This window comes from Cryptomeria japonica, chromosome 5 (assembly GCF_030272615.1).
Source record: "Cryptomeria japonica chromosome 5, Sugi_1.0, whole genome shotgun sequence".
NCBI classification, from domain to species: domain Eukaryota; kingdom Viridiplantae; phylum Streptophyta; class Pinopsida; order Cupressales; family Cupressaceae; genus Cryptomeria; species Cryptomeria japonica.
In genome coordinates, this window is record NC_081409.1 from 103,586,719 (window position 1) to 103,612,161 (window position 25,443).

The following is a 25,443-nucleotide window of genomic DNA, read 5'->3' on the forward strand; positions in this document are numbered from 1 at the left end:
ACATCCATAAATGTAAAGTCATGAAATGACAATACCATTTGAAAGGGGTAATAAAAACTCATAAATATGTAATTTAAAGCATGACAAAATAAATGAAAAAAACTAAAGACTCTTACTTTAGTATGAAATGACCCAATAGAAACTACCCTTCTCAATAAATCAATTTTACTTAAGAAGCTCCCTCCATAGAACCATAGCCTTAAAATGCAAGCTAACACCCCATAAAATATTGTAAGGAACCCCCTCATAGAACCATATCGTTTATGTGTGTGCTAATGTTATTATTTTTGTTATTTGCATTTCTGTTTTACTGGTCAAAGCCGTGAATACTGTCATAAAGGAAATCATAATCTCTGACAGGCGAGAGGCTCGAACCCTGGTTGCTGGGTTTGGATCCAATATATTTTCTGTCCCATTCTGGCTTTAACCTCGGTAAACAAGGTTTGAAATGGCCACTGTGATAACTTTGACTTTGTGCGCATATTTTCTCCCCAGATGATTGAGAAACTCTCAAATTTATTAGGAAAACAAAACATATCTTTGAAAATGATGTTTTTAAGGATGAATTTGATGTTCTTTGGGTTATTGTTATCGCTATGCGTGGTTAAAGAAACCCTAGGTATAAGGCTGTTTGAAGGAGGAGGAAATCTGGGAAATAAGGGTTCAGAGGTGAAGGATCAGCAGTATAAGATTACAGTATTTGCCCTCGGAAGCTTCTGGAGAGGTGAGGCCGCCTTTGGATGCGTGCCTGGTGTAATTCGAACCACGGCTGGTTACAGCGGAGGAACCAAGCTTAATCCTGAGTACAGGCTTTTAGGAGACCATGCTGAAGCTGTCCAGGTCAGTGAGGGAAGATCACGGTAAAATATAATTGAAAACGAAAAATTTTTAGTGCCTAATTTTGTCCATTCGATGAGTTTTTTTTTTGTCGTTTAGCATTTTGGAAGACTTTTATGACGTGCACTATTCTCAGGTTAGATGCTTCTCTTACCATTTTGCTTTCAAGATTTTAAAAGATCTGTCTGAATATATGTTAGCTCGCGAATCTGAAATGCTCGCGAATCTGAAATGAATTACTTGCTGATTTCAGTTATACGTTATTTATTTATTTAATTTTTAATGAGTTATTTTAACATTTTCCACTCCTATCGTTGTCAATGTCTAATTCTGTTCATTCTTTAAATGTTAAGTCTTTTCAAAGACTTTCAGAACGTGCATTATTGTGATGGTATGCTTCTGGGGTCGCGGTGTGCTATTACTGTGTTAGTTTTCAATTTTTTGAAAGATCCGTCTGAATAGATTTGTTAAGTCCTGAAAACGAAAGATACTACTTGCCGATTTCAGTTATTAGTTAATTTTGTTGGAGAGTTTTACGTTTACCGTGTATTGTATTCACTTTTGGAAAAGATCCGTCTGAAGACTAGCAAAAGAAATTGGTGGTTTCTTTTGTTCATATACCAAATTGAAATGCTTTCTTTTTGTAATTGTGTACTTCCTAATGTTTCCAATCTTATAAAATTTCAGTAATTAAAGACCTTTGGGCCCCTGAAAATTTAAAATTTAAAACATTACTTGTTGATTTTGTCCATTCCATAAATTTGTAAGTTTTTAGATTTCTTTTACTGCCTGTTATTTTCAGTTTACTGAAAGATTAGCCGAAAACATTTTGTAAGCGTTTGAAAATAAAAGAAACTTTGCTCATTCTGTCCACTTTTTGTTTATTTTGTTGTAGCATTTTGCATTTCTGTTTACTGTCTTTGCATTCAATATCCAACAAGAGCAGTCTAAAACGACTTTTAAACTCTTGAACAGTTTAAACAAAAGAAATTGTTTGCTGATTTTGCCTAATAGTTAAATTTGCCAAATATCATATTTTATTTCCTAAAATACAAGGGTGAGAACCTTGTGAATATTTGAAAATGAAGGAAATTACTGGCTGATTTTTTGCATTGGTTAAATTTGTTCAAAATTTTCTTTTTGTAAATATATATCATATTTAATTTCCCAAAAGATCAATCTCAAAAGCTGCGTGAACATTTGAAAATGATGAAATTACTTACTGATTTTCTTCTTTCGTTAATTTTATTGAAGCTTTTTTACACTCTAGGCTTTATTAAATGCAATTTATCTATAAGCTCGGTCTGAAAAGATGCACAAACTTTTGAAAACAAGTGAAATTACTTTCCAGTTTTTTCTATTCAATAAATTTGTCGATTTTTTTCTTCCTTTACTTTCCATGTTCTCAATTTTCTTCAGAACTGGTTTAAAAAGAGTTAGAAACTCCTTAGAATGAAAGAAATTATTTGTTCATTCTGCACACTCGTAAAATTTCTTGTATTTTTTTTCTATGTAATGTCTTCGTTGTATTTGACTTCCTAAAACACCACTCTGAAAAGAAATAGAAACTCCTGAAAATTTGAAATTAGTTGTTGATTTTGTCTATTAATTAATTTTATTGAAGTTTTTTATTTCTTTTATTGTATAGTGTATTTTATTTCCTAAAAATTTGGTTTAAAAAGATTTATCTTATCTTGATAATGAAAAATATTACTTGCTGACTTTTTCCATTCATTAAATTTGTTGAAGTTCTTTCTTGTTACTATTGTTGTATTCAATATCCTAGAAGATTAGTCTGAAAAGACCTGTAAAGTATTGAAAGCAAAAGAAACTACCTTTTGATTTTGCCCTTTTGTTATATTTGTTTTTTTTTTAAGTAAGGGGCACAGTTTTGCAAACAGCAAAATTGTTCTGAATTCTGGTGATGACAAAGGGATGGAAATCAAAATGATATATAAAAAATAGTATTTGATTTTTTAATTTTTGTTGATTGGTGAAGTGTGGGATGGGGCCACTCCCTGTTTTAAAAAAAATTCAAAATTAAACCAAAAAAATAAGCTTCAAACTTGTGAATTGGGGATCTAACAGGCAAGACCTTCGGCAAGACTTATGTAAAATTGATGATGACAGAAAAAACCAAAAAGTACAGGCTGTCTATGAATCCAGGAGCAGATTGAGAGAAACCCAAACTGCAATAGGATGCTGAAGAAGCTATAGGATGTAGAACTTCCCTTATAAGTGGAAGGCATCAGGATTGTTTGGCTGAAAGCTTCTCCTACTCCTAGCGAGGATGGCATCCATAGTCCATTGAGTACCATCATCAACAGTCTCTTCCTTCTGTTCTTAATTTTTTCCTTCTGTTTCTCACCCTTTCATCTTACATAGAATCCGTAGATTGGCTTGGAGATTTTGCTCAGAGTCTGGGAGATGGTGGTTCTTTGGGAGTTGGAATCAGATCACCTTCTTTATCAATACATTTGGAGAAATCAATTTCCTGCTCACGTGTGAGGAAATACTCTTCTTCTAGCATCTGTTCCAAGCCGTGCGGAAGTCCATCCTCATCCTCTTAGAGCTGATTTATACCCTCTGAAGTCTTCTCTGAGAGTGTGTAATGCCACCAAAGAAATATCTTATGATGATTACCCATTTTTAATCCATTTCAATAATTTCTGAGGGTTAGCTTCACTAATCAAATTAAATATTACTGATTGCTATTCAGTTGTGATACTAAAATTACTATTCTGTGTTTGCTGTTGTGTGTTCATATATTGAGATCATAGAAATGAGACTTGGCTTTGGTGCACTCGGTGAGGGTGACCTGACTTGGGACTTTGGACTTGCCAAAAAGACTCCGCAAATTGAAAAACCCAAGATATTTAGAGATTTTTAAGGATTTAAAACTTGTTTCATGCACCCGTTCTTAAATAAACCTTAAAGACACAATAATATCATCAAATAGAAGCTAATTTGATCACATACACAAGTATACATTGATCACATAAGTATAAATGCAAATTGTAGCTGAAGGAAATAGCTAACTTAGATATATAAATATTGTCAAATGTATACAAAACTCATGGAATATGAAATCCATGACATCAAATGTTCCAAGCAAATATCAAAACAATAACAAGTCTATGGCTCAGAGGAGCCTACATCACTTTTACGAAGGCGTCTAAGGTAGGTCTTGGATGATGCAACAACCATAATCTCTGCCTGTGACTCTATGCGACCCTCACCAACATCTGCTGTGCCTGTTTCTGCTCGTGCTCTATCCTCCTTTGCCATGGCTACAACCTTAGCCTCTATATCTATTTGGTCAACCCAATCAAGGTCCTCATCACTAAAGACAAGATCCATAGCCTCAGTGATCCACTTAGATTTTGGATCAACCTCCTCTAGTGTGCTTGGGGTGGAGTCATGGTCCAAAACCTGTCTCTGTCTAAGACGGAGGTTGTAATGAACATAGACTAGATCATTCAACCTCTCCTCAAACAATCTAGTGTGTCCCTTGGAGTGTATGTGCTCAAACATATTCCAATTGCTCTCACAACATGAAGCACTGCATGGTTGGCTCAAAATGCGAATGGCTATCCTCTGAAGATTTGGTGTTTTAGCACCAAACATTTGCCACCATCTATCTGAGATGAGAAAAAGAAGAAAAAAAAATCTCATTTCCAACTTTAGGACTTTAAGTTTCAAGTTTCATCATTTAATAATTGTTAACTTTAGTGATCAGATTGCAGAGAACAATGTGAATGCAAGAATACAAAAGAGACAAGACACAACACATACCCTGGGAAAACCTCCCTCTTGGAGGAAAAACCCAGCAACAAATCAGATCTAGATCCTTTTATTAATTGTAGAATACAATGGCAATAAAGATCAGATTACTTATCTGATATAACTGTCAACCTAGGGCAGAATTAGAGTTACAGTCGTAACCCAGCTAGGGCACAATGTAATAGCAAAAGATAGCAGACTTATCTCTTTCTTATATAAGAATATCATTAGCATACAACTTCTAGCTCTTCGTAGTTCTTCACTGAAGATTGCAGACCTAATGGTGTTTGTAGACCTTCAAGAGGAACTCGCTATCCTCTTCAATGTATTCACTGTCCGAGATCGCATGCATGGCAAATGCTGATAGAAGTAATTCGCTGATTCCTTGATTAGAATTCACATTGACCTTTTATTGCAGAGCACAGGGTCTTCATATTGATTGTCTAATATTTGGATTGCTTGATTGCCTTTACGACTAGTGATATGCTTGTGCATATATACAAGAGGTGAGCCCTATCTTGGGTCGGCCCAATCCATCCTTGGGGCCAACACTATAATATTAGTTCCACACGCCACCATAAGCATGGGACCTAAACAATATAGTTTCCACGTTACAAGAGCCCACGCTACATAGAGATGTGCTAAAATAAGATATAGGACCACACGTTTGGAGAAGGGATGCGTCCTTTTAATAATACAATCACTTGGGCCCAGCCCATCATAAATGATCAATACATAAGACTATACGCCACAAAATGTGTGTGCTGGAGATAGGTCCACACGTTGGACCTAGAGATGCGCCCCTTTACATGTTAGGTCCAGCCCTTAATGGTTTTACACATTACATATAAATACAATAGATAGGGCCCTGCCCTATAAGGATTCAGATGATGCCTTAAGGCAATCCGAATCCTATTTATTTTCCTATCCTAGTTACACAAAAAACCAACACTCCCTCTTAACTAGGGAGGAAAGTAAATACATAACCAAATTCACATGGACAAACCCATGGCAAGAACATTTACAAGGTTTAGGGCCCAGCCCTAAGAGTACAAACAATATACATATCGTGATCTGATCACACAATTACATTACAATATGAATCTTTCCATGACGTTCTCCTTGCAATGCCTGCAGAGGAAGAAGCCAACGCTTCATAACTTCACACTTTCCTGGGGATCTGCATATAACACCATTATCTTTCATCATGCACATCCACAGAGGATGAAAGAGACCTTTCCATATGCACACTTGCAGGATAATCACTCAGACATATATACAACATAAATCATGCACAATCGCAGAGGATACATAAGCTTCTTCACTGAGAAGAACAACCTGTCACCTTGCACACTGCAGAGGGTGAACTCACCTTGCACTCCGCAGAGGGTGAGAAATAACCGCCACCTTGCACTCCGCAGAGGGTGGGCGAGCACTACCACCTTGCACTCCGCAGAGGGTGGGCGAGCACTACCACCTTGCACTCCGTAGAGGGTGGATGATACACCCAGTGTATCGAGGTTAGTATCATGATAAATAAACATTTTGCCATAGACAAGGAATATACATTAGATATATATTATCAATTCCTCTATTAAACCATAATGATTAGAACCCAAGAATGAAATGATATATTAAAAGATATCAAGACTCCCTCTAAAACCCTATCTAAATAAGGAATTCACAGACCTGATGATTCATTCTTACTTACGAAGTGGACCCATAGCATCTTAAAAGAGAGAGATGAAAGGTAGACTTTCATAATTAGTTCGATGACAAGATCTGATTGAGGTAGGGTTTCTCAAGTCATGTAGGAATGCTTTCTTCAGAGAGACATAACTTGAAAACATTATCTTCAAGAGTAGACATTAGGTTACCTTAGAGACATGATATAGTAAAACAAAACACCAACCCTTACAAACCCTCAACACACAGATTCAGACATATAGATAGAAGACATTTACCTATACTCGGATCCTAATAGTTAATACACATCCATATATATACACTATCACTATTCAGCCATGAATACATTGAATATATAAGTGATAGCAGGTATATGATATCAGAAATATATAAGGATGACAGCAAGTATCAAAATAAGGTAGCTTCAATTCACCTACAACTTCACTTACCTATCTCCCTTGAAATAAATTGAGATTCATCACCTTTGAAGGTTCTAAGATGCTAAGAGGATGAGGAATCCATTGATGCAGATGAAGGACCTTGACTGTGCATGTAATCATCTGAAAACCCTAGCCGTCACACAGAAGTCCAAGCTGTAAATTTGATCATTGCACATGCAAACCTAGGCTCTGATACCATGTTAACTTTACTGATCAGATTGCAGAGAACAATGTGAATGCAAGGATACAAAAGAGACAAGACACAACACATACCCTGGGAAAACCTCCCTCTTGGAGGAAAAACCCAGCAACAAATCAGATCTAGATCCTTTTATTAATTGTAGAATACAATGGCAATAAAGATCAGATTACTTATCTGATATAACTGTCAACCTAGGGCAGAATTAGAGTTACAGTCGTAACCCAGCTAGGGCACAATGTAATAGCAAAAGATAGCAGACTTATCTCTTTCTTATATAAGAATATCATTAGCATACAACTTCTAGCTCTTCGTAGTTCTTCACTGAAGATTGCAGACCTAATGGTGTTTGTAGACCTTCAAGAGGAACTCGCTATCCTCTTCAATGTATTCACTGTCCGAGATCGCATGCATGGCAAATGCTGATAGAAGTAATTCGCTGATTCCTTGATTAGAATTCACATTGACCTTTTATTGCAGAGCACAGGGTCTTCATATTGATTGTCTAATATTTGGATTGCTTGATTGCCTTTACGACTAGTGATATGCTTGTGCATATATACAAGAGGTGAGCCCTATCTTGGGTCGGCCCAATCCATCCTTGGGGCCAACACTATAATATTAGTTCCACACGCCACCATAAGCATGGGACCTAAACAATATAGTTTCCACGTTACAAGAGCCCACGCTACATAGAGATGTGCTAAAATAAGATATAGGACCACACGTTTGGAGAAGGGATGCGTCCTTTTAATAATACAATCACTTGGGCCCAGCCCATCATAAATGATCAATACATAAGACTATACGCCACAAAATGTGTGTGCTGGAGATAGGTCCACACGTTGGACCTAGAGATGCGCCCCTTTACATGTTAGGTCCAGCCCTTAATGGTTTTACACATTACATATAAATACAATAGATAGGGCCTTGCCCTATAAGGATTCGGATGATGCCTTAAGGCAATCCGAATCCTATTTATTTTCCTATCCTAGTTACACAAAAAACCAACAATAATAAGATAATAATATAAAATTAAATTATGCCCTTAAAATATTTTTTTACTTGGTTGCAATTTTGTCCGATTTTCTTTGCAAATTTGACTAGAAAAGAGCTCTCCGTATGCATTAGAAAAGGCCTCTATCTCGTGGACTATAGTGCTAGTATCACCAAGCGGTATCTGCTGTATCATTGAGTAGAGCCCATTAAGAACCTCCTCATCTGCCTTGAAATCAGGGTGGAATTGGAATGTCTGATTGAAGAAATAAGCGGCGACATTGAGGGGCTTGTGAAGCTGGAGGTGCCATCTCCTATCAGTGATCTCCCAAATGGGACGGTATTTACTCTCATCTCCTCCATAGACGAATCTAATAGCCTCCTTGGCCCTATCCATGCCCTCATATGTGTAACCCATTGCAGGCTTCTCCCCATCAACAACTCGTAGGAGAATTACCAAGGGGTCGATGAACTACAAATATTGTGAAACATTAACTTAACATAAATGTGAATGAAAATAAGAAAATAAAAGAAATATATGCATAAAAATTAAAACATAATGTAAAATTTATAAATTTTTTACCTTCACAATCTTTGCACAAGGTGCCCAAAAGACTAGCTCATAAAATATGCAATATGTTGCATTAATCCTTGTAGTGGTCATAGCATAGGGTTGGAAGTCCACTCCTCACCAACAAACACACACCTCAAAGCTGCCTTTGATCAAATTAAGGATTGTAATGCGATGAAATTAGTGGCAAGTCTAGTGATTCTAGGATGAGCCAACTCCCTTTGCCTTGTGTATTGCCTCATTAGGCTAAGGATCCATGCGTGATTGTACACAAATCTGCAAATATTTTTGGCCGCATCCACACATGTTGATGTCTTGATCCATGGAAGCTTGCCAAGATCCTCCAAAATGAGGTCAAGGTAATGGGCGACGCATGTAGACCAAAATAGAGTTGGGTGCCTCTCCATCAAAGGTCTACCGGCAACAACATAATTTGTTGCATTATCGGTCACCACATGAACTACATTCTCCTCGTCCACCTTAGGTATGACTTCCTTTATAGCCTCATAGAGGAATGTGGCATTTTTTGAGTGTGTTGAAGCATCAATTGACTTGAGGAACATGGTGCCACATGAGAATGAAGCAAAATCAATGATTCAATAAATCATAAATAAAAAATATTAATCACTAAGTTAAATTCAAATTATTCAATGCATTGAGGGAAGTAGAATGATCAATTACCTGCGGAAGAAACAAGAAAATTCAGCAGCGCCCTATTTCGTCTATTGGTCTAACCATCGGTCATGATGGTGCAACCCTTTTGCTCCATACCGAGTGCTACTTCTCTAATGTGGCTTTTACATCAGCCACCGTTTCTGCCAAAATTGGGACGCTTAACTCTAAAAGGGGCTTCGAACCCTGCCCCACATATAGTTATGGCATCGACCATATTCTAACAATAAGGGGACCTAACACACGTCACAAATAAATTAAATAAGATAAGTATGTACATTAAAAATTCATTAGACAAAGAATCAAACTATAAATTTTAAAACAATCAGATAAAAAAAAATTACCTGGCTGCAAAGAATGGAATGGTGTAATACTATCAAAACTGGCCAATTGCACAACTAGCTGCATCATGTACCTCCTTGTTCCAACCCATGCTCTCAAGCGACGATTGGGAATCAAGAGTTGTGCGTGACTCAAAATATGAATCCATCCTAGATTTACAAACTCTAGGACCAATGCTAATACTCCCACTACCACTGGCACCAACACAAGCGCTTGCACCAACACTAGCAGAAGCACTAGCACTAGGACAAAATGGAGGCCTGGAAGAAGCCTCTCCTTCACCACCAATGCTTGCCAACTCCTCCCTTTGCCTCTTCTTCATTTCCTTTTGTATTTCAAATGTTTCTAATTGCACTTGACACTCACTAATAGCCTCAGGAGGTGCTAGGGTGCACAGGTCAGCATCATGGCTGTGTATGTGGGCAAGATGGTATATTTTTTTTTATGCTCGGTAATAATATATTATTTATTCATTCTCAAAAGGTAATACATCGTAGTTTGAAGTAAACTTCCAAAAAACATCCACAGTTACCCACCAAACATCCAAAAAACTGAATTAAAAAACCGCCCAACTATCACTACCCATAATTACACCCTATCCACCATTATCGAGGTTTTTGCAAAAATTCGCTGGCAGACAATTTACATTTTGAACAAGAAAAACTACCCCCATCATCCTATTCTATGCAAAGGTACCATCAAGTTTCAGAGTAGTTTTAAACCCCGAAGACGAAAAACAAAAAACTAAAAGTACTGCAATCGTATCAAGGAAAGATTTATCTGTTTCCATGAGATGTGCCCGGGCGACACCATCCACTTGCGCTTATGCAACTTTCCTCTTCCTCGGTCGAAGCACCCTACGCCCCACTCCTTCCACTTCTGCCTTCGCCAATTCAATCATCGCCTCCAATTCCATAATCTGCACAAAGACTTTTAACGCCTCCTAGCCGTGCTTGGCTTCGGCTCTGCGGTGAACTTTGCACATTTCTCTCGGCCATCGCACAAAGGGGATTAAATCTCCACCACGGCCCTATTCTCCCCCATCCACACCCTCTCGACAGTCAAAGCCTTCTCTCGGAATTGCCCATTCAAGGAAAGAATCCAGACCCTCAAAAAAGTCTTTGTGGACAATTGCCTCCATGACCCGCTTCACCGGGCCTTCCGACTCCCCCACATCCAACCCCCACGCCATGATTAGGGAGTAAACATCCATATTTGTCTTGTACCTATGTTGCACCAAACTAAATGTCTTTCCCAGAATTAGAAGCACACACTCCACCAACTGCTCATCGTTGAAGAGGAACATTCCCTTCAATCTCCTTTCAAAAACCTCCCCGAAGAAAGGACATAATTGTTTGCTTGTCCTCAATGTAAAATTGGCCTCCATTAATTCACTGTTTCAAGAGTACCACCACCCTGGACCTCAGCTTGTTGCTTCACCAACGCAAAGCTACCCTGCACCACAAACTCGGAGCTTTCACAACACAAAACACACTACCGAATTCTCGAGAAGGGAGGACAAGCATTAAATGTGATATTCATCCACAACACAGACGACCATTTAAAAACTTGCAAGTTCTCAGTACCCCGCCGCCTAACTTCACATCACATCATCGAGCGCTGCATTTATTATGCTCAACAATAGGAAAATTTAATAAAAGCTTTGACCATCAACTTATTAACTCTTTAAAGCTCTTCTAAGGAAAGTTGCCTAAAGTCTTCCATTCTTAATTTGCCAACCTCCTCAAAAGATAGAGCCCATTTTGATAGGGTGTCTGCCTCCGTGTTCCCCGATTGCTTGACATGACCGATTCTAAAATCTTCAAATTCTGCTTATTCTTCCACTATCTTAGCAATTGAATTTTGTAGATGCCATGCATCAATTCTCCCTTTCATGATTGCTTGTATAATTATGAGGGAATCACCTTCCAAGTGTAGTTTCGTGAGCCCCAACATCTTGCCCATTCTAACAGCCATTAATTCTGCTAATGTTTCTGCAACATTGTTTGTTCCAACTTATAATTTCTTCGCTCCGAGAGCCACAACATCCCCTTTCCAATCACAAACAATGAAACCAACACCTGATGGCCCAGGATTCCCTTTAGAAGCACCATCAAAATTAATTTTCCACCATCCTTCTGAGGGTCTTTCCCACTCCTTAATAATTTGACCTTTCAAGCCTGAATTAACCCAGCCAGGCCCCTTAATGGGCCGGGCAAGATGGTATTTCAATCTATTTATGCCTCCATGAAAAATTGTTTTGTAATGTTTACATTTGGCCTCTTCTTTTTTTTGCCCTTCAAAAATTTCAGCATGTTTCCAAGCTAGGTCCTTTCTAGCTGGGGTTATAGGAGTAGACATTGTGAAAAATATGATTTTCAAAAGCTCAAGGCTGCTGCAATAAGACATAATTACACAAAAATGAACATTTTTGCACTGTAATTTGTAATTTTTTTTAAACTACTAATACAAACAAAAAAAATACGGTTTGTTCAAAAAAAAATAATGTAGGGTTTGTGCGAAAACAAAATGTAGGCTTTGTAACTTTCTTCCAAAAAATAAATGTAGGGTTTTTCTTTCTTTGAAAGAAAATGAATTGAAATGTTTAAAAAAATACAATGAAATTTTTGTTTAGAAAACACAAAAAAGACAAAAAAAAAATCAATCTTAGCTAGAACAAACTTGAAATGAAATGCAACCTCTTTCCAATCGTTGGTAGAGAGCTCTTGATGCACCGAATGTGAGTATTGAGCTTCTTGAATGCAATTTGTTGATGAATTCTTGGTCTTCCTCCTTGCTGGTTGTTCTACAATGCACTCTTATTTTTCCTCACAACTCACTTTTCTCCTATGTTGCCAACACAATGAAATGAATTCACTTTTAGGGTTGTAGAGATAATTTACAACAAAAAAAGCAACTTAAACCTTTTATATTTTTATGTTTTTTGACTTTTTCATATTGCTGCCACTGGTCAAGTCTGGGCATCGGGACTTGCTGAGTTTGCGAGTCTCGTCGGGACTCGTTTGAGTTTGAGTCTAGGCCCTTGGGACTTGCGACGGTCACCCAACTTGGGACTCGTCGAGTTCAGGCGAGTCTCGGATCTCTGATTGAGATTGATTAGTAAGTTGGTTCTACGAGAAAGATAAGAGATTATGCTAAGATACTAGGAATACATGTAGCATGGAATGAATGTTATTCTACCTTGAGCTAATTTGGGTTAATTAAGACATGCCATTGAAGAATAATTCTTATCATAGTATGGGATGCAAGCAACAATCATTTGAAGGTTGCATGCAGTCTCTCGTATATAGAGATAGTTGTTTCAATTACATATGTCTTGGATATTCTTTTATGCATTCTACAAGATTCTAGCTGCTAGAACAAGTGTTGTGAAATGTTGAGATGTCTTTGGTTTATGATTAATGCATATTTGGGTGTCTTTTATGATGTTGAAACTTGATGTGTGTTGTGAAATTGGAATGGAATAGTTAATGTGTAAGGCATATGTTTATGTGTAAAACAAGTGAAAGTATCCATTCCTATCAACATCACATCTCAACACATTACTTGGTGGAATTGTTGGATGATAATGAATAACAAAAACGATTTCATTAGTATTTATTGCAACCTTATCATTAAAAACGATCAAGAATTTGGGTTGTTACATCCCTTTGCAAAGTCAAGGGTTGATGACCCCTATGGGGTAAAGAGGCATCACTAAGTGTTGAGTTTGAAGAATTTAAATGGGAAAACAATAAATTTTGGTCTTGGTTTTGAGGGGAAACAATTCATTGAAATCAATTAAAAATGAACCAAACAGTCTAAAGTGGACTAATTTGTAAAAGGAAAATGGGAAATATTTGTGTGGAGACAACTAGTGGAATCGAGTAAAAATGTAGCCAAAAGCTTAAAATTGAGCTCATTGTTTCCAACAATTGGGTTTTTCTATTGATAGGTGAATTTGTCTAGGGGTGGCCACACCCATAAATTTAAAATCTATAAAATGAGATATCAATTGGTTGCTCCCATGGAGGGCTTGCACCAAAAACCCTTTAGGGTTAAACCATCTTTCATACTATTATGATTTTTTAACAAAAACCTCGAAGGGGAAAGGATTTACTTGTATATCAAAATTCTTTGGATACCCATTACATATCATCCTGCAATTTAGATTTCTATAGTAATCTTTCTATTTAATTGTGACTTGTGGATTAATCTTGACCGGGTGGATTCAAATATTTGTCCTCATCGTCACTTGTTCTAGCACCACCACCTTTGAATGCAAAAGTCAAATCCACCTCTTGCAATGGTGTAGCATCACATGAGATCTGAGGAACACAATTCCCCACTTTGCTTTCTACTTGCGCGAGGAATCATTGTGCCCAATCATCATGATTATAAATGGCATCTAAGGCCTTGATTATGTTGTATTGATCATTGGCTAAATCCTCGTTCTAGGGTGTTACCTAGCATTGCATCATTTAATATCTTTCTCAATGCACTCCTTCATCTTGATTTGAATAGGGACTTCACCATAACCCAAACGACTTCCTTGGATTCTCAAACTCTAAAGAAATGGCAATGAACATTGATGAAATGTTCGTGTTTACCTTGTGGTAGTGAGCCAAAGCCAAGGGCTACCCTAGCACCATGCAAATGGTGTGAAGCACGATCATAGCTTGGGCATTGAAGATTTCCTTCAGACACAAATTTGAAATCTTTTACCAAAAAGGCAATTTGCCTCTTCTTGGTCACCAAACACATTATGGTATCCTTTATCCTAACCTAGTTCAAAGATATAGTTGAGAATGCTGATTTGTTGTCTAAATATTCCCATTTTGGTTTGAGTGCAATCATTTCTATAATAACTCTATTGAAAGATGAGGTACTATTCTGGTGAGAAGCGAGCCGGTTATGAATCCCACACAAAGTCTATATTAGTATTCATTGCAAGAGAGGAGTTGAGGATTGAGCATTGTCCTCCATGTGTTGGACGAGTTGTTGACAATGCAAGATGAGTACTTGTCAAATGCCGCGCTCACTCCAAATTACCTCTTTGAACACTTCTCATATATGTGGTTGTTGTTGAAAGCAAGCATCCCAATGTGAGTGGGCCATCATAAATGCATAGTGTTGTCAATCTTTTGTATTGGCATCCTTGAAAGGACTAAAAACATGAAATCAGTCATTTAATCCTGTAACACCATTGCCACACGTGTAAAGCTATCTCATAGGTAATGAGTTATCTTGAAATAACAAAGGGAATCAATTTAACCATTGGTTTAAATTATTTCTAGATAGATGCCCTGGATAATGGCCAATGCTAAAGTTGGCCAGCACATCTGCATGTATATTCCTTTCCCTACAAACATGTTTAATGCTATAGGCCTCAAGATTATTGAAAAGGGGCCAAATTTGACTCAATTTTTTGTATTGGCATCCTTGAAAGGACTAAAAACATGAAATCAGTCATTTAATCCTGTAACACCATTGCCACACGTGTAAAGCTATCTCATAGGTAATGAGTTATCTTGAAATAACAAAGGGAATCAATTTAACCATTGGTTTAAATTATTTCTAGATAGATGCCCTGGATAATGGCCAATGCTAAAGTTGGCCAGCACATCTGCATGTATATTCCTTTCCCTACAAACATGTTTAATGCTATAGGCCTCAAGATTATTGAAAAGGGGCCAAATTTGACCCAAAATTCTGTTAATTTTCTAGTTTTGGCCCCTTTTCTCCTTATTGCATTTCTTATTATTTGCAAACTCCTTCAATAATTTTTTTTTGCCTAATTGCGAACAAGTTTGTAATCCTATTAGGAGCACAATGGCCTCAACTTTGCTATTTATTCACACTCCAATTCCGTTTGAGGTGGGATCGATCATTCACAATGCAACCAACACCTGAGATGCCTGGATTGCCTCTTGAAGCCCCACCCAATCCATTAGAGGATCCTCCCATTTGACGTCTTTTCTTGGATTTTGAAGGGGATGGACCCCACTCACCCCATGAACAGGGGAAACCAACTGATGATTATTATTGAGCCAAAAAACCAAAAATAATTGAAGCCATCAATTTGAAAACCCCGTCAATGCAACAATAGTGGGGAGAGCTAAGAGTTCTTAGTTAATTGATAGAATTGGTTACTCATTAGGAAGGCCACGATAAAAATTCATATAAATGAGGAATCATAGTATAATATTCTTGAAGCAAACAAATATCTATGTATCTTTGTCAATAATTATTTCAGAAAGAATAAAAGTTCCATATTTTTTGTAGATGGAATAATTTATCCCAAGTGGGTTTCTTCATAGTTAGAATTTGTTTTACATGTGTATTCATGTTTTTGTTGGTTTTGTTCAATTTGTTTGTGGTTTACTTCCTATATGTGGAAAGTTTAAGAATTCATTTTTATTTTGTTATATATATTTTCTTGTTGTTACCCTATACTTCACAACACATTTAGGAGATCAACAACACTCAATGTTGTTTGTATGGTTCTACTTCATATAGGTGCAAAGAGGCCTCTGAGATGGTATAATATTCTTGAAGCAAACAAATATCTATGTATCTTTGTCAATAATTATTTCAGAAAGAAAGGAAGTTCCATATTTTTTGTAGATGGAATAATTTATCCCAAGTGGGTTTCTTCATAGTTAGAATTTGTCAATAATTTAAATGAGGAATCATAGTATAATATTCTTGAAGCAAACAAATATCTATGTATCTTTGTCAATAATTATTTCAGAAAGAATAGAAGTTCCATATTTTTTGTAGATGGAATAATTTATCCCAAGTGGGTTTCTTCATAGTTAGAATTTTTCTTACATGTGTATTCATGTTTTTGTTGGTTTTGTTCAATTTGTTTGTGGTTTACTTCCTATATGTGGAAAGTTTAAGAATTCATTTTATTTTGTTATATATATTTTCTTGTTGTTACCCTATACTTCCCAACACATTTAGGAGATCAACAACACTCAATGTTGTTTTTATAGTTCTACTTCATATAGGTGCAAAGAGGCCTCTGAGATGGTGTTTCTTCGAGCATACCACTACTACTTAGACGCCTTTGCACATTGTTCCTGTAAAACATGGTTTTGCTCCTTGACATTGTGGCTTTCCTCCTTGACAATATGGAACTACTTCTTCCCTACCAGCTCTAAGGGCACAAGGATAGCCTATCTCTTTCCTTTTTGAACCACTATTGTGGTTGTTGCACTGCTTCATTTTGTTTTTAGTGCTTTCATTCCTTAGTTTTGCTCTCCTAGGATGTTCTCTTTGTAGAACTTTCTCCTTTAAACTGATGTGTTCTTGAGTTCCATTGACCTACTTTTAGTCACTCATGGACATTGATATAATTATCTTATATGACAAAGCAAGGAATTCTGGAGACATGATAGCACTTGAGTTGATTTCTTTACAAAAGATTTGCTTGGTTAATTATGTTTATCATTAGATAGCCAATCATGGATCTTATGCTCTGCTCTTTGCCATTTCTTGCTCTATCAAAGCTTCATGAGCATGCTGAGATTGAGTCAAATGCCTGCCATTATCCAGTTGGAGTACTCGACTCATAGTGAGTGTATCATGGCTTATCATTTTGAGAGTTCTAATGATGAAATTCATCGATACTCAGCAGATTACTAGGATATATTTGCTGGTTTTTAAGTTGAATGTCAAAGAAAACAGTGCATCCTTGGTAAGCAGATGGTTATCCATCTAGAATCCTAGATGATGAAATTCTTCATTTTTTTCAGACATAGAGCACATATCAATTGAAGTTGATGACCTATCTTCAAAAATTTCATCTTCTGATTCAACATAGTGATGAGCACAAATCTTATGGTAGATTCTCTATGTAGTCTGCCAATTGTTGCCTTATTATCTTGAATGTTTGTGGTCATGACATCTAATCATTGTAGTAACTGTAAAATGATCGATCAAACTTCATACCAATCCATGTTGCTAATTGTGTAGGTGAGGCAATTCACAACTGTCATATCTAGGATTGATCTCATTCACCACTGTACACCTTTGTGTCGCTTGGTATGATCATTTCCCATAACTGATTTGGGGAAAATACTTTAAAAAAAGTAGCTGGTGATTTTGGTGTGAATAAAAGACCTGTGTTGCAAAAATAATTCTAATGGCTTCATCTTTTCCACTACATTGCTTGGCATGTTTGTGCTTGCACAACATGTATATTTGAAAAACAACATATGGGAAATAGGGCTTGTTACACCCTTTGCTTGTTTTTATGAGAATTTGTCTTTAGAGATTATATTTTTTCTCTACCTACTCAACATCCATTGTCGTGTTTGATGGGGGTGGATTGGTTCTCTAAAATAGCTTCTGAATATTTTCTGTGTATTTTTGGCTTTGCATAGATTACCGACAAGGACAATTTTTGGCAGGGGCTCTAGGTTCTGTAGAATTTTCCAGATTGAGTGAGGCAAATTTTTGGCTTCTTCTTCGTAGATTGTATATAAAGATAGGTAGGTGTTTTCTGAATCTTAGCACGGGCTGAATACTTGTGTTTTATTAAACATAGGTATAGTAACCTTGCCCAAATGTTGTTGCAATTCCTTGTTAGCCTGATTTTGAACCAGTTTCTTCTTGGTTTGAGTACTGTTTTGGAGTTTGATGTTGCAGAATGTAGAGAATGATAGATCAACTCGAGTTTGCTGCTCAAGGGCCTTGTATTTAGCACGTACAGCTGAAAAGTCATCAGTCAACTCTTCTTTCAGTTGATCCTATCTTCGTTGTAGGAATTTCAGTTGGAAGTGATTGGGCGAAGAATGAACCATTTGATTAACCCCTGTTGCACTTCTCCTTCCAACATGTGCATCCGGAGTTATGGGAGCTTTTTGACCTTGCACAAATTGCACCAACATTGCCATCATGTATTTGAGTGTTTGGGTCATTTCTCTTTGCTCTGCATCCAAATTGATCATTGTTTGAGCCTTTTCTTCCTTTGTCAAATGTTGCCTCCTATCTTCCACCATGTTTACCTCAAATCATGTAAACCCTTGATGCAGAGATTGGTAGGATCAAGCCTGTTATACCACTGTAATATCTTCAGTTAGGCTTATTATGCTAAGTTGCCGGATCGGGTACGGGAACGGGACCTGGGTATGAAACACTGGTACGTTTTGTTAGTAAATTTGTCATTGATGTCAACAAGGTGCAGTTCAGATTCATACACGAATTCTTATTGCAGATATTTATACATGTATCGTGAACAAGTTTAGAACAATTGAACTCAAACAATGTATCATACTTTAAATAAACTTGAGAACACATCATGCACAGCAGTGGAAGAAATATGATATTTTGATATTCTTTCCTCGTATTTCGATCTTCTTTCCTCCTTCAATGTTGGTTCATGTTCAGATTACATGTTTTTTAAAACAAAACACTGATAAATGTGGTGATAGTAATTTAATTGGCATAGAAAGAAGATTGGCTTGTTTTCAAATTGTTTACACTTATAATCATTACAGGTGGTGGAGGTTGTAACTGTTATTTGGGCAGTTTAAAACAGTTAGAAATTATAAGCTTTAACAAAAGATTATTGAAAGAGCAAAATCGTGGAAGTTTGTAGCTTCCCTTAACCACTTCTCAAACTAAATAATATATTATTTAAAGGCATCGTATGGGAGAGTTGAAGTGGTCTTAATTGTGGTAAGAAATTGATGATATCAAATCAGTAAGAAGTCTTCACTGCCGTAAAAAGAAGATATAAATTTCATAAGGAAGAAGACAAATGCTATTGTGAAGAAAATGATACTACTGTTTTGTCTGCGGTTAGCAAAGAATAAGGAGGATTGTACAGTGACAAGAATATTTGTAGCAGAGCAAATGCACTGAGGTATAATAATCTTGTCATAATTTTATTGAATGGTTGTAAAGTGTAAGAAACTGGTGGTTGAAATTGGAGGCTTTTAATTATATTTTCAGTACAAGGCTCATCTAGTTTGCTGGTTCAGTTTTGACTGATAATGATCTTCAGATCGGTGAAAGGTTTCAGATCAAACACTACTGAGATTACAGTTGCCTATATCATTATTTTGTCAGTGTTTTTTTAAAGACATATATTTTTGGCTCATCATCATCACAGTTTTGCAATTAAAATCAGACTAATTCAGATCCGCAGGGCAATGCAAATATAATGAAAATATCTATCAGGTATTTCTAAAGAAGTTGGAACTTGTTTCAGATCTTTGAAGTGGTGATTAAACATATTTGGTTACTGTATTGTTTCTGGAGTTGGTGCTCAAAGGTTTTGAGTTGTGAGTTGGTGCTCTTAGAAAAGGGGTTTGGTGACTCCTTAGGGTTGGTGCCCTTAAACATTGTAATTGGAGTTGTAACTATGAGGCTGGATTAGGACAGTAGATCCTAGCAGCATTTCTCACTGTGGTTTTCCCACCTTGGGTTTCCACATATTTTTTTGTGTATTGGCTTTCTTGTGTGGTGTTGCTTTTATGTTTCAATTTGGTGCTATCATTTCACAATTAAAATTCAAAAAGGCTTAAAAGTTTTCAAAAGTTTTAAGTTGAACAAAGAATTAAAAGTTCTAATGTACTACTGATTCACCCCCCACCCCCCCACTCTCACAGTTGTAAACCTATGTTCTACACGTTTTTTGATACATTTATATATATATATATATGTAGCTAAAAAGTCTAATTAAGTTTAGAATGTCATATATATATATATATATAAAAAAAAAAAATAGTATTAAGTTTAGAATGTCATATACCAATACATATGCTAAACAAAACCATTACAAATTTCAAATTTTGAAACATAACATACTAATTTAAATTCAGTTTTCAATATAAAAAATATCAAACTAGAATCTCATGATAGATAAATTCTAAGTTCACTAATCAGCACTGTAGGTCTTACGAATATCAAAACAATCAAACTAGAATCACTAAACATTTTGGAAACTTTCTGGCATCTAAAAACATAAACTCTGGATGCAACCACACGAGATTTGTTTCAGAATCCAATTCTGGTATGTTTCATATCTGGAATCGCCTGAAAAATCCCATGATTCAGCAACTTAGTTATTATGTATTTCTATTTATTTAACTCCAGGAAATACCAATGTTTGAATCTTAACAGATAATGTAGAAATGAATTATCAAATCTTGCAAAATGCATAGTCAACGCAACTCCTCGCAATAACTGATTACTCCTTTTATTACAACAGAAATTGCACTTATGGTGAATTAGGTTTACCAAGCATTTAGCAGCAATATTATTATTGAGAAATATGATGATTCTACAACCAAGGGTACTACAGGGGGCACCTCAGAATTACAAACCCCAGGTGCTAAGAGAGCCACCATGAACTCAGACAAACAAGTGCTGTAATAGCTACATGAACAGCAAACTAGTGAAGCTCAATTACAATCCTTGTGTGGAATTGATTGCAATTGGTTCAATGGGTTTCGTCCACTAACCAGCTATGAAAGCAGGGGGTTTCCATCCTCCAATCTCCAGTGATAGAGGAACAGGGTGTCCAATTTATTCAATAAAAATTAATGGATTAACAGACATGCCTACTCTTGATGCCTATCTTGATTGATTTCAAGTTTTTCTCCCACCCCTCCCAATTACACCCACACACAATCCTTGGCCAACACTATTATTTTTAAAATAATTAGTTTGTTATATAACACATGTGGCCCACATAATCTAGGCACCCAATTTAAACACTTACATTTCCCTATGTTACTTTCCCTAAGCCCATGCGAAATGAAAAATGGACTTATGGTTCAATCCAAAACCTTAGGGGAAAAGAGGACATGACAACTTGCACTTGCCTGTCACATGCTTTGTTTCATATTGAGGAAAGTGTACCAATATGGCTCACATTAGTATCTACTAATAATTAGCTCCTTTCGAGTAACTACACTGGACACTCACAATGGAAGACCAAGAGTCGCACCTTAGACTTCCACCTTAGAAGTCACATCCATGCTAGAAGCCAACAACAGAAGACCAAGAGTTATGGCTTAGAATTCCTGATTAGATGTTACTTTGGGGATTTGAACTTGGGTCTGCATAATGAGAACCCAATGCTTTAACCAATTTAGTTTAATCCCTTTGACATTACATGCTTTGTTTGTAGTCTAGCCTTTGTTTTTAATCTTTGAGATGCCTTTGGCACATTCCAAAGAAACATTGAGCAGTGCAGGGAATTATTTTTGTTTTCTCTGGATATTAATATAATTTCTTCCTGTTCTTTGATTGTAATCAACACAAACTTTGGTTTTGCTATTTTGTGTTCTGATTTTTTACCTTTTTTCTTGAGTCTTTACTTTTCAGTAATCCTATTGTAAGTTTGGATATTTTGAAAATTCTGATCTTGTGATAGTATTCATCTTAAAATATTCATTGCAGGTTGAATATGATCCAAAATTGATTAGATATGAGCAGTTATTAAATGTTTTCTGGTCCAATCATGATGCCACTCAAGTTTTTGGACAAGGCCCTGATGTGGGTGATCAATACAGGTAATTGACCTTTGCCTGCTGACATTTTAAAATGCTGTATTTCCTGTCAAAATAAAATTGAATTTGGTTATTGTGTGTAGCAGGTCTATCATCTTTACTAGTGGGAATGATGAGGCTAAGCTGGCTGCACTGAGCAAAGAAAGAGAACAAACTAAAATAAGGGACAATTTAGTAACAACACAAATTCAAGAATTTGAAACCTTTTATCCTGCTGAACCTGAACATCAGGTAGAAGTTGTCATTTCTGGTTGTTTGTTGATGGTATTGTATGGAAATCATTTATAAAAACTGCCCATGAAAGTTTTCATCTACTTAATCATTTTTTAATTAGCCAATAGGTTTTTACTGTGAGCATCAAAGTCCAAAAAGTACCGGTTACTTTGTCTCAAGCCAGGTAGCTTTTTCCACATGCCAGAACTACCAGCAGATAGGATAAGAAAAATAATATGAAAAGACATATCTCAATCCAGCAGATAGGTGAATGAAAACACTTCTGACAAAAAAATATTAGGCAGTGAATATTTGATACTATCTATCCAATTTGTGTGTCTTTTGTTTATTTTATTTTATTTTTAAAGTGAATTGCAACATCATAATTGCTGATTAAGTAGGAAAAGGCTCTGATGTTATTGGGAACTTCCAGGGTGATGATCTGATATTATAGCAACTGGAAGATTCAGAAGATTGACAATAATTACAATGCCATAGCTAGGCATGCATGTATTAAATTTATGTTGCCAGCTTCCACTAATATATAGTGAAATATGAACTGCTATGAAACCACTATTTTGTGGTAAGGTTTGGAGTAACTAGTCCTGTCAGTTTGTCTCACTGTTATCTCAGCCTGTTCAAGACCCATAAATATTTGCAGTGTGTCATTTAATCATTATGGACCAGGAATTCTATCTTCTATGTTAAGAAAAATGCTAAGCTGTATCATTTTGAGACGAATGATGGCAGTGAAGTACAGTGGCAGTGATGAGAGGGGAAAAGTGAGTGTTATACACCTCTGTGGTCTTTCGTGCAGTCTTCACTGGGTGGATTTCTTGATCCCAAGGTTGACACCCAGATGGTCTGGTGGTAGCTGTACACACCTCGTCATATGGGATTTGTGGGGCTCCCATTTGAAAGGCACTAGGTGCTGCTTGTCTGCCAAGTTTATCCCTCATTTTTATGATATCAATTCTAATAAAATGGCCACTAAGCCAAAAAAATTAAAAAATAAAATGCCCACTCCATTGAATTTGTTCCTTCTGTGTCAAAATTGATCATTCTGATATGCAATATTACAAATTGTAAGGGCATTGGGATTTGGAGCTTTTCTACGGTTTTCCATACTTGTTTCCTTTATGCCATATATTTGTCACTGTAAGTTATGGTAGTTTTTGTTTCTGAGAAACACACAGGAAACACTGAGAGGGGGGGGGGGGGGGCGCGTGAATCAGTGTTTCAACTTTTTCAATGATTAAGCATTCTCAAAACTGATCAACATAAAGCTATGAAAATGTAAATATAACGCCAAACAAGAACTCAAAATTTTCTCGTGGAAAACCCTTTTGGGTGAAAAACCACGGCATTAAAATACTTTCATTAACTTGAATGGGCACCAACCCCGATTACAAAGCCATAACAGAGAGCTTCAACTCTCCTCCCAGCACCAACTGAGACCAGTAGAGGCTCCAACCTCCAAATAAAAGAGCACCAACTTACAAAAGATGAGCACCTACTTGCTGCAAAGCAAAAGTATCAGAGCACCAACTCCAATATCAGAGGCACCAACCTCTGTCTAATACAGGCTCACATAGAAAATTAGCAATGAAGCAGCTTTACAATTAAGAAAAAAACTTTATTGGAACTTTTCAACTGCTCCTGTGACCTTTGGCTGAAGACCGATAGTTTCTGAAAACTCAGCTTCCCAATCCAGTAAGACACCTTAATTTTTTATATCTTTTCAGCTCAGTTACTCCTGTATAGATGAATCCCAATCAATCGAACCAAGTGCAGCATAAAGGTCTAAAATACTGCACAGAATCAACTTCATCCCAAAAAATATGTATTGAGAGATCCTCATTCGAAAATCTGACTGTACATATATCCTCCTTAAAAAAAACTTCACTCCATTCGATTGTTATCTTCCATTCAACAAAAAATTGATCCTCAGAAAACAGCTCAAAAATCTGTTCACCCCCTTTTCTTAGCAGATCCGCATAACACACAGCACAACAAAACGGCAACTATATTCCCTCCAAAAAAGACCACAATCTTGGTTTTTCTAAAAAAATTATCATTCCATTACACAAAAAAAAACAGCTTTTCAATTAACCTGCCCAGCACTCCAAGTAAAAGAAACGGCTCTAAAATCTTTAGCCACTGCGCACATGAACTGCCAGCACAGAATTTATTTAAGAAATCTCAGCGCACACATCCGTTAACTTACACCATAAACTCCACGCATTCCTTCCAAAATCTGCAGATTGAAAACTTTATTGGGCATAATATTATGTCTAAGTATAGCCGCTAAAACCAAGAATATAGGCTCAGCCAAGAAGAGAGATTTTGTTTTTTACCCACAATAAATCGAACTTATTAAAAAAAAACTCTACATTTGAAAAATGACATTCATAATTTATATCCCATACCACTCTCTTTTATGAGCAACATGATATACCTCAACTTGGAATGCTGTCAGCGCTTCAAACAGGTATCGACGGCTTATAATTAAAAACCCATGTTATGGTCTTCTACCAACTCGCAGAAGTTTTTTGGAGAAGCTTCTTAAGGTGGAGAAAACTACTTGTCATGGTCTTAACAGTCATATGTTAACTAATCTGATACATGTGGCTCTCTCAAAGTGCAAAAGAACAAAAAACAAAAAATCTGAGACAAATTGTTTCCCGGTGAATGCATGGTTTGATGAGGAATGCAAACTGGCTAGAAGGAGTTTAAGAGAGTCAAATAAAAAAGAGACAGACATCAAAGTTTACAAGCAGATTTTAAAGAAAAAGAAAGCTGATTTTATGATCACAAGGAGAGAGAAGCTAATTTTTCTTGGCAAAAATAATCCCACACTTTTTTGGAAAGAGCTTCAACCAAGGAAGAAGCAGATTGAAAATAATATCACGTCTACACAATGGTTTGATTATGCAAGGCTGCTTTATGAGCATGACATGGAGGTGGCATCCTTGCCCTTGGTCAACATTTCCACAAATCTTTTCACTGCGCAAGAGATTGAATTGGGTATTAAGAAGTTGAGTGTTGGTAAAGCTAAAGATTTAGATGAGCTTCAAGCAGAATATCTCAAGTGGGGCATGCATGTCCTTGCTCATATTACAAAAATATTCAATAACATCATCCTCCATGGGTTTCCTAAAGATTGGACAA

General features: G+C 36.5%; 1 protein-coding gene across 2 annotated transcripts in view; it reads left to right on the top strand.

The window, feature by feature from the left end:
• The first annotated feature begins 231 nt into the window (after positions 1-231).
• LOC131067536 (peptide methionine sulfoxide reductase A5) overlaps positions 232-25,443 on the top strand; it is a 31,208-nt gene continuing 5,996 nt past the window's right edge. Inside the window, exons 1-3 of one of the 2 annotated variants that reach the window (XM_058002581.2) lie at positions 232-840; positions 21,950-22,062; positions 22,143-22,290. In XM_058002581.2, coding sequence (XP_057858564.1) covers positions 496-840; positions 21,950-22,062; positions 22,143-22,290 — 606 coding nt within the window. In that variant the 5' untranslated portion in view covers positions 232-495. The remainder of the gene's footprint in view (positions 841-21,949; positions 22,063-22,142; positions 22,291-25,443) is intronic. The other variant, XM_058002591.2, reaches the window with a different exon arrangement.